At 34.8% G+C, this 10404-nt stretch overlaps 1 protein-coding gene across 1 annotated transcript; it reads left to right on the top strand.

Moving 5' to 3' along the window:
- The first annotated feature begins 6092 nt into the window (after nt 1-6092).
- LOC148597944 (uncharacterized) lies at nt 6093-7547 on the top strand. The gene has a single exon (XM_088562131.1). It carries the CDS (start codon nt 6093-6095, stop codon nt 7545-7547), a length of 1455 nt encoding a protein of 484 aa, XP_088418257.1.
- Nucleotides 7548-10404: the final 2857 nt, after the last annotated feature.

The raw sequence follows: 10404 nt of genomic DNA, 5'->3' as shown, positions 1-10404 counted from the left end.
GCCATTTGGACGACTCTATTCATGCGAAAAGGGGAGTAAATTTTATTCTCAGTATTTAACAGAGATCAACTTTTACTGTAACAGAAACTCAGTTACCATATTATTTGTACTATATTGCTGTTAAACAGATGATCCAAGAACTGGTGTGCGCCCTTTACTTTTTTTTTTTTTTTTTTTTTTTTGGGGGGGGGGGGGTGAAATCTTAATTTTTCACAAATTACACCGTATTTGTTTTTTTGTATAGTTGCTTCTTCAAGTCTCATTATGCTGCTAGCGGCTTTAATTTTTTTAGTTGATATTTCAGTCAGTTTGCATGTACATGTATCTCTTAAATGAGAGAACATATAGTGGGACTTTGCCACTTACGTCCTGTCCAGTTGTCTCTTGTATCTTTATATGTATGCTTTCCTAAACTTTATGTGTATTAAATATTGTATGCATTATGTGTCTTACATGTATAATATTGTTATGTTGTTTATGTCGGTTTCAAAAGCTTATTTATTCGGGTTTGTCACGGTTGTAAATTTCGGAAAATGCGGTTCCCGGCAGAAGGAGGATTCATTACTTTATTGGTGATTTTTTTTCTTTGTTTTTGTTTTTTTTTGGGGGTTTTTATTTTGCCAAACACACTAAATCAACACAAATTTGCAAATAAAAGGAGGTTCGAACATTTGAACCCACTGATCCTCCAATGAGACCCTTACGGGTGCAGTAAGAAATTTTTTGAAATGGGGGTTCCAGAAAAAAAAGGGTTCCAGACTTTTTTTGCTCATTTTTGCCAAAATTTTGCACAAATTCAACAAAATATTTCAAAAAGGGATTGCGTCCCTGGAACTCGACGGGACCAGCCACTGGGCCCTTTTCACTTAGTCAAAGCAAAGCCAACCAAATCGTCCTTGAAATTATTATCTCCATAGTATACTGTACTATCTCACTTATTTGATTGACAAACTGTTATTCATTTCATTTTAAAATGAAGACAGGAAATATATTCAATTCTTAATATTGTGTTTGCTTGAATACAGACTTAGGTACTTTTTTCTAAAGAAATCAAGCGAGGCCACTTCTCGCCCTTTTTTAACTTGGAATTGAATAATGGATTGACCACTTTAAAAAAAAAATTAAAACGCATCTTATTGGAGGGGGGTGACCGTAAGGAATGGCACCATATACAAAAGAAATCATAGTTGCAAAAGTAATTGTTCATGAAAAAAATGAAATTAGATGTGATGTATGCATGTTGATTTTGTTTTTAGAATGTTCTCCTTGTCTCATACCTTAACTATTTTCTACTCACACAAAAATATAGTTTTCATACAATATGGACTAAACATCACCTGCACAATTCATGAGGGCGGACCTTTCTCCCACATCTTCTCTCCCTTCTCCCGCCCCATTTTTTTTCTCGTCGGTTCTCTCCCTTTCTCCCACCCAGTCTCTCTTTTCTCTTGCCCATTTATCCTTACTCCCACCCTTCTCTCCTTTCTTCAATCCTTTCTCCCGATCCTCTATCTTTTATCCCGCACCTTCTCTCCCTTTCTCCGAGAGGGAAAAGTTTAACGGGGAACCAATCTCCTCTGCAGACCTATAACCGTTTCATGACCTACTATTTGTCACTAAGCTACTTTATTTGTGAAAGAAGCAATTCTCATTATAAATCCGCGAAGCTGTTTCCGGTGTACTGTACTTACTAGTTTACATAAAGGGGATGGTTTAGTACTGAGAGTGGCAGAGGTGTAACGCTTTGAAATAGCGAAACCTTGTGTAGGAAATTGTTAGGTACGAGAGATACTGTTCGAGAAAGGAAACTGGTGTTTGGGAAAAAAAAGGAAAATAGAGAATGTAGTGGCATGATACATACAGGAAATGAAACAATTTTTATTTTTTTGGGATGGTGCGCATAGAATGAGACCATGGGGAAAGAGGAGACCATGAAATATAATTAGACAATGCTGTACAAGATAATCTGTATGCATATGGGGATTTAGAAAATGAGAAATCGGTTAACTGTGAATAAAGAATAAGACAAATGGGAACGGAAACTGGAGTTACGTGAATGCGACAATGAGGATAAGGAGATTCTTTCGGGAGAATGAGAAGTTATGAACGGGATATCACGGTGTATGGTGTTATTGAGATGTTTGCACTATGTCACTAATGTATTTATACATGAATGTGTTATCGGGTTAATATTTTATCATTGCATGTCAACATGCTATCTTGTCACAGTTTTAGTTGACCCGATTTTATACGATTAATCGGAAGGACTAGGTTATATAAAATCTTTTATTGACCCCTAACATTGTTTTCGATTTTAAAAGTGATCGGCTTCATATTTCTGATTTCTATATACTGGTGTCAAGGTTTGCATTGGAAGGTACACATGCAGGAAAAATTGCAACATATGCTTTCAAATGTTTTAAGACATGTGGAAACATATGGACCGATTTTTAAATATTTTGATTTTTTTGCCTATAAAACACATGAATAAAAAATGGGTCAAGACAGAAAAAACACGAAGTTCGTTCCCCAAAATGACTAAGTTCAACTATTTGTATAATGTGTAATTTATCATATGGAGACGTGCATATTGACAGAAATTTATCTTAGCCTAACTATTTTTTTTTTGTTCAAAATATGTTGTTCGCAACTCCTAAACAACTTGCAGGATTATAATGAAACTTTACATGGTGTTAGATTATGATATGGAGATTTGTATATTGCCAGGAATTTATTTTTGGGCAAGTACTTTTTTTGTCTGTCTGTGTTTTGTCCTAAACACATTGCCTGAAACTCCTCCTTTAACTACTTTCGGGATTGTATTGAAACTTTACATGGTCCTCGATTACCATATGGAGACATGCATATTGAGTATCCAAGTACCGGGAATTTATGAATTGGCAAATACTTTTTTGTATGTCCGCTGTTAAGACTGGTATTATATTTTAAGTATGCTACATGTATATGATAAGGCAAACATTGATTACAGTTGATTGAAAAAAAAGATATGGAAACCAATGGCATCATAAAACATCCACATACAATGTTTTGATTATGATAGTTCAAGTCGACAGGCAGTTAAAGAATTTTAAGAAAAGTTCGACTGAGGCATTTACGCTACCGCTCATGTCCATTGTAATTTTTACTACATGTAATATAAGCTTTCTATATTCAATACCCTTTCACGAAATATTACCATTTTGCAACGCATTCTCAGTTTTTGATCGAATTTAGAATCTTGCATTGCTCTGGTGTGTTTCCAAGATGGCACCAGATCGACGGCTTACTATACCCCTTCCTTTAATAACACCATATATGTATATTTGCAAGGTTATGTAATATCAACGATCTTCGACCAGTCACGTTTACATTGATAGGAGGTTACACAGTTGAGGTATGTTGCTCGGGGGTGTTGAAAAGGACAGTAACATTCATCAAACTCGAAACCCTGTTTCGTTTGTCACTCAAAAAAGCAAAGCAGAGGTGTATGTCGGCTGATGGCGTGACGGATCGGTCTTCTTTTCAGGTTAATGTACGTTCTTTCTTCGCTTGAATGAATTTTTTTTGTCATATTGTAATTTATGCAGGTTTTTTTGTAAATTTATCTTTTTAAGACATAATGTAGGTTCGTATTCAAGTAAATTGTTTACTGCTCAAGTTTTCTCCATCACAATGCGTACATGTCAAACTTACTAGCGATTATATACAAAGTGTATATTCAGTAAAGGATTTTTTTACTACAATTCTTTTGTTGTGACATTTCCTTCTGGCGTTACAGCATAGGTAACACATAAGTAAGAGAGGTGCGAAACAACGAACGCGGAGCTGTTTGATTGTGAAGACACAATGAAAGCGGCGCTATAGAGTCAATGTTAATCTAGACACAACAGACCGGGGGCAAATCGCTACAAAAAGTGTTTATAGTCGTCATCATCAACTTGTGGATCGCCATGGTTTGTCATCAGCGCTTAGAGAACAGATTTGTTCACCGTATCAGACTTTTTTCTTTCTTCTCTCGTCTACCCCGGAGCAATTCGGTGGGAGTTTCTAGAAAAGCAGAGGACACTTACTCGACCGGTACACCTGATTCATGCTCCAAGTTTTAAGTGGTGTCCGAGTTGATAATTTATGGTAATGTCATGTTCTATTTTATGTTTGTCTATATATTTTTCTATATCTAGTTATTATCTCATGAATATTTACCTTCTGTGCAATGCGAACTTCTCGAGAACTGGTTTAAATGAAATAGAAATACACCCCAAAAAATACTGTCTTCTCTGTACTATATAATAATTAAATATGACTATAATTACTGTTAATAAAGATGCGCCGTGGATACAAAAGATCAATTAACATATCTGGATTATCTCCTAAGGGCAGACAGATTGGAATGAATAATTATACATTCTATAAAGCACTTCATAACAAAAATAAAAATGTGTTGCCTTTTTGGGGTGAATCACATATTACATAATTTGTATTTAAACCATGCCCCTTTTAACCGGGATACTTATACCAATGAAAAATCCTGTCTGAAAGACGGCGTGTGTATTGGTATTCTTCATAGGTTTTGCTAAAATATTTTCAATTACGAGCAATATAACTAAAATCTAAATATATAATTTTGTATAAATGTATGCATAACATAAACCGCGAAGCGGTTTATTTTGCGTAAATAGAACCAAAGTCATTTATACAAAATGATATATTGAAATATTGGTTACATTCCATTGCACGATTCTTACAATGATTACTACTTTAAAATTGATTCATAAAAATGTTGATCATGATAATGTCACATGAGCAGTTTCAACGTTTAATATTACGAAGGGGTCATTGCAAGTAGAATTAAAATAAACAGATTTCTATCAAGATGTTTAACAAGTGAATGAGTATCAGAGTACTTGAATGTAATCGAGTAGATTCGTTACAATCTCTAATTATTTATACAACAATATTGAATGGAATGGAAGGTTTTGTAGCAGTAAGTGTGTGAGATGGAAAAAAGAACGAATATGGTGTAGCGCAATAAATGCATAAACGTAAACCTAAATATAAAATAGCACTTTGAGAGAGTAATCAAGGGAACCAAGGTTCTAGTGGTAATCAAAAGAATGTAATCCAGGCACAAAGACCAGACATGGAAAACAGACATACACAACAAATAACATGAAGTAACTAAAATCATACACACAAAGTGACAAAAGCAAATGAGCAACTCGGACTCCACTAAAACCTAGGAGCATGGACCAGGTGCACCGGTAGAAAAAGAGTCCTCTGCTTTTCTAGAAACACCCGCCGAGTTGCTCATAAAAAGTCCAGGGTAGACGAAAGAGGAAAGAAAAACTAGATCACCAAAAGGTCTTTAACGAGTATAAAAACACACCTTTACAACATCTGTACGCTCTGAAAGGCCCCAACAATATATAAATTATAAGTTATAATATAAGTTATAAATCCATGATAACGAAGAGACTTCTTCAAAATAGAACTATTTAGCAAAATAACGACATAAAGCATAGGTGGTTCCATGGGGGGGGGGGGTGGCTGACCCCTTATCATTTTTGCAAAATTTATAAAAATAAATAGCGTATTTTTATGCGTAAATGCATAAATGCATTTATTAAAATGCTTTTATCAAGGATTTTATGTTACCCCCTTAGGTGATTTTCTGGATCCACCAATGCAAAGACACATTAATGAGCAACATCTCCTGACTGTGGACAGAGTTTCGTTTAGTAACCATAGTAACTATATTGATCAGTCTCAGTATCTATGAACTTATGTAGACAGTGTCCTCGGAAATTGATGTCGGAAAAGATCTTTCATCTACTCCATTTCGAGCAGTTGACTTTTTTTGTGCAATATGCTGGTTATTGGCATGTGTTTAGTCTATTGAAATCTTGTTTCAATTTTTCGTATTTTTGTCAAATGGGTTCGTCTCGTGAGTGATATTCGCTTTCTTTTAATTTTGTGTAAACCAGGAAACACCGATGATTTCCTTTTTTATTAAAAAGAAAAATATCACCAATCCATGTAAAAGTTTTATTACATGTAGTTACAGCAACAGTCGATTTCATCTATTGCAGAAAATGCTACAGTTTGCTACGATAAGATTTGCCATATTGGTTTTATGGTTTTCTACACCTTTTTATGCAAAATTTACATCGTTAGAGGACTTTCTGAGGGTATCCAGTTCCATCGACCCGAATGAAACTTCAATTGAATACATTAATGGAACAGTTTACGGACGCTTAGCTGGATCCCGGTTAATGCCATTGTTTTGGTTCGAAGGATACAATATAAATCGGAAAGTACCAGAAGAGGGTGGCGATTGGTTGTCTTTGTCTCGCGAGTTTCTCGTCTATCGAGACTTTCATACGAGACAAATTTTGGAAGTGTTTATTAATCCGTTTACATCTATTCCAAACGAAGTATTTCCCGTTGCTAATGATCCAGTGAATGGACGTTTATCCAAAGATGTTAAAATCCCATATAAACTTATACCTGGAGATGTTTCTGTGTATGACTCAAACTACATTTTGGAGTATCCAAATCCCCTCGATCCGACTAAATATCCTAAATATTCCGCGGGAAAATTTTATAATAGTGCCGAACTCTTTACGTATTATGCAAATCACTCTGAACTCGCGAACACAGACAAACCCAGCGTGAATCATATAAATACCTGGTCGAGACATAGTCAATTTCTTCCCTGGTTCGAAATGGGACAAACAGAAGGTTCACTCTTTTACGCGACTTTAGCATGGAAATGCGTGGATGGACTTCAATGCATCACCAAAGACATTCTTGATTTGATCAAGCAAAAATACCACAAGTTTTTGACAGCCCCGGCAAAATATGAAATACCAAATGACACGTCGTGGACCGTTTTCAAAGAAACAATAGATCAGCGGAGGAAATTAAATTTACCAGACATAATTATACCTGCTATCAATATATCGACGCATGCATCATATGACCCTCACGTTGACCCTCGATTAATACGTTTGCTGTCACAATGTCAACATCAGATAAGTTTCAACGCGTCTTTAAGGACTCAAATAGTTGGAACTGATTCTATCAGATTACCTGATATGAAAGGGTTGTTGAAAGTAAAGACGATGCGTAATTGTAATGGTTTTTACCAGCTTATATTAACCGGAGCTGCTTCGTATTTTGACCCACAGACAACGAATCCGATTAATAATTGGATCAATCCTATAACAAATAAAACAGTTAGCGTACCAACTGTCTCTATAAGTGAAAAATGGGACCTCGCGGCAAACAAATCATATTCGACCTACATCTCGGCATTACAAACCTCTGGTCTTACAGTGACGGATGATAAAAGTCGAATCGACCATGATAGCGGAGGCGAATATTGGTCTGTATCGCTCGCTCAGTTTATATTTCCTGAGGCTGAGATCACCAAACCTAATCCACATTTCTATGGAACTTACCATCGGTATGGTAGCTGGTTTAAATGGATGGAACTCGATGGTATCGATGGTGTCCTAGTGTTAAAGGCAATATTTTCCAACTAGCAATAAAACCTGGTCCCTGTTTCCATATACTTTTCTTGTTTCATTTAAAAACTTAAAATAAATTGTTTAGTTTCTGTTATTCATGCATAACTTTTAAAAAATGAAAATAACCAAAGAAAAACTAGAGTTAAATCACAGGAAACAAGGAAAACGTAAATGCGTTGTCAGCAAATCCTAGAACCAGGTGTACCGGTAGAGTAAGTGTGTTCTATATAGTTTTCTAGACACGATCCACGGGTTAAAAGTGTTATGGCACATGTAAATATTAAACTCGTTATATTCCGTAACAAGGTGGACAAAGAAATATAAATGCGTTTTTTTCTCTTTCAAAAATATAGGCGTAACTTTTTTTATAAACTGTATAATGCGTAAAATCTCCCAAACCTTTCTCCCCACTTCAATATCAAATGGTCGTTCCTTAAAATTAGATCTAGTTTGCTAAATATAAAAAAGACATAACTTTTTTAGGATTTCATTTGCGAATAAAATGTGTTATTACTGAATAAAGATGGCAATCAAGTAGTCTCGCATTTCCATGTAAAAAACACGGCGGGTATTAAAATAGGGTCTGTAAGTCTCGATCTAGTTTATTTTCTTCCTGGAATTTCCGATTTAGATTGTATTGAAATCCGAAGACCGATCTACATTTTATTGATTACTTCCGGGATCTTGAAACGCTGTATTACAATGCAAAATCTTCAATATAACTCTTTTTCTTAAGACTTGTCATGTATAAATAGAAATTTGTCATTTTGAAACGACACTTTTACACAAAAAAAAAGAATAGATGTTTTGCTTTTAATACTGAACTCAATACTTTGTAAATGATAAATCTCCATGCATTTGAATGGCAGACTAGGACCAATTCTCGTGAAACTACGGAGTTAAATGACGAGACTTACTTACCCTATAGTACGATTATTCATTGTCCCTTTACAAACTTATGTTTTGTCCAAAAATATGAACAATGACTCATAGAATAGATCAAATATCACAGTATGAAATGGCATTTTGTTTTTGTTCAGAGAAGTTAACATTATAAAATAAATATTCTCCCCTGAACAGGTAGGTGCAAAACGAAAGTGAAAGTAAAGAAAATGGATATTTTTAGTTCAAGACTTCGATGACGCTCCCTAATTTTTGACACAAAATTAAATTTCTACATGTCTTTGGTAGTGCAACAGCAGTACAAAAGACAAAGTTTTCTTTAATCATTTTTTTATTTTAATCCTAAAGATATGCACTGTATAGGAAAACACACGCAAGACTGAAACCTAAACATATCACGCAATGATAACTGCAAGGGCGTATATGGTGTAGAAACATAAGCAACGAATGGGCACTGGGTACGATGTAAAAGACTTGTGCTACATAAAGTGCAGCGGACAGGTTTCAAACAGTGTTTTAGTTTTCGAGTTTAATGGGCCGAGAGGTCATACGGCTGTATCATATGTCAAAGGAAAGATAAATCAATGTAGTTTTTGAATATCGTACTTATCAAAGTGAAAAACGGTAAAGTTTTCTGCAATTTTGCATTAATTAGGGGAGGGGCAAAAGATCAATCGACACCAATACACTTTGATTAGTGATCTAAGTGGAATCGTTCATTGTAGGTATTGGGAAACAAATAACATGTAAAGATGACATGTATACAATTTCAAAAATGTAAAAGTTGACTATTAAATCACAGAACAAAATTGCCCCTAAAAATGGTTGCATTTTAGTGCATTTTCAATGATTAAGAGACAATAAGACACCATAGAATATTACAATGTATATCTAAATATTCTTTACTGCATAACAAATAAAATAAACACTACGTTTTCCATTCGATCTGCAACATGGGCTTTGCAAAATGATTTGCAAATTTTCACACATTTTAACTACTAATTATAATAAAATTGTAAAATACGAAATCAATTCCCGGAGAACCTGTTCTGTTTCCGACCTGTTGATACAACAGAAAAGCATGAATATCATCCAAAGTAATTTATTTTTTGACATGATCAAGATTTTAAATGCTTTTTAAGCAGATAGATAAAAGTTTGACATATTTGTTCTGTTATTCAATAATCGAGCGCTCAACAATGTTTGTTTTCAGGAAATTGGAATGGTGAATGGGATATCTATATAGTCGAGACAAAGCACCAAAAATATTAAAATAGTCATGAGAATAACATATATAAATTTAAAGAATTAACTAGCAGGACAGGCTTGATTAGAAAAACTGAGGGTTTGGACCAGGTTCATTGCTAGGATATTAATTTTAACGCCTTTTCTCTGTTTTCCTTAAGCGCCCGTCGATCTGTTCTTATATATATAAATGATGTCATTCTGGTTTAAACGAAGGGAGAAAACTCTGGCATTGATTAAAAGTCATCTAGTATGTGACGGTGAAAAAGAGAACGTTACAAAGATTTTTGTAAATGGATGATTTCAAATAAAATAGGCCTTTACTATCATATAGACCAATGAAAAGTTTCCAAAATATGAGTGGCTTATTTCCGATTCCTATATTTTACAGCAACTTCATTAGGCAAGGATTGAAATGCTGTCCCTCCCATTGCGTGAAGGGAGGGGACAAGACCATAACCCTAGGGTAGCGAGGATGCTTTTGCAATTGTGATCCCATATTCAGATTAATTCTTATTGGTATTTAGAAAATAGCAAATCAGAAATAGGGTGAACCATAAAGTGGCACACTTATTCATTCTTTGCGTGAAGCAGACAGACATGATTAGCTGCCCGAAAATTAAAACTATGACATTGTAAATGTTCAAAACAACTTTTCTACCTTGTCAAAATATGACAACAGAAGTAACACACAATTCAATGCACAAACCACTTACTACACCTG

The sequence above is a fragment of the Perna viridis genome, chromosome 14, assembly GCF_037379345.1.
Source record: "Perna viridis isolate PV_CMFRI_1.1 ecotype Kerala chromosome 14, ASM3737934v1, whole genome shotgun sequence".
NCBI lineage: Eukaryota > Metazoa > Mollusca > Bivalvia > Mytilida > Mytilidae > Perna > Perna viridis.
The sequence above is the reverse complement of the archived record's forward strand: the minus strand, read 5'-3'. Positions and strand labels throughout refer to the sequence as shown.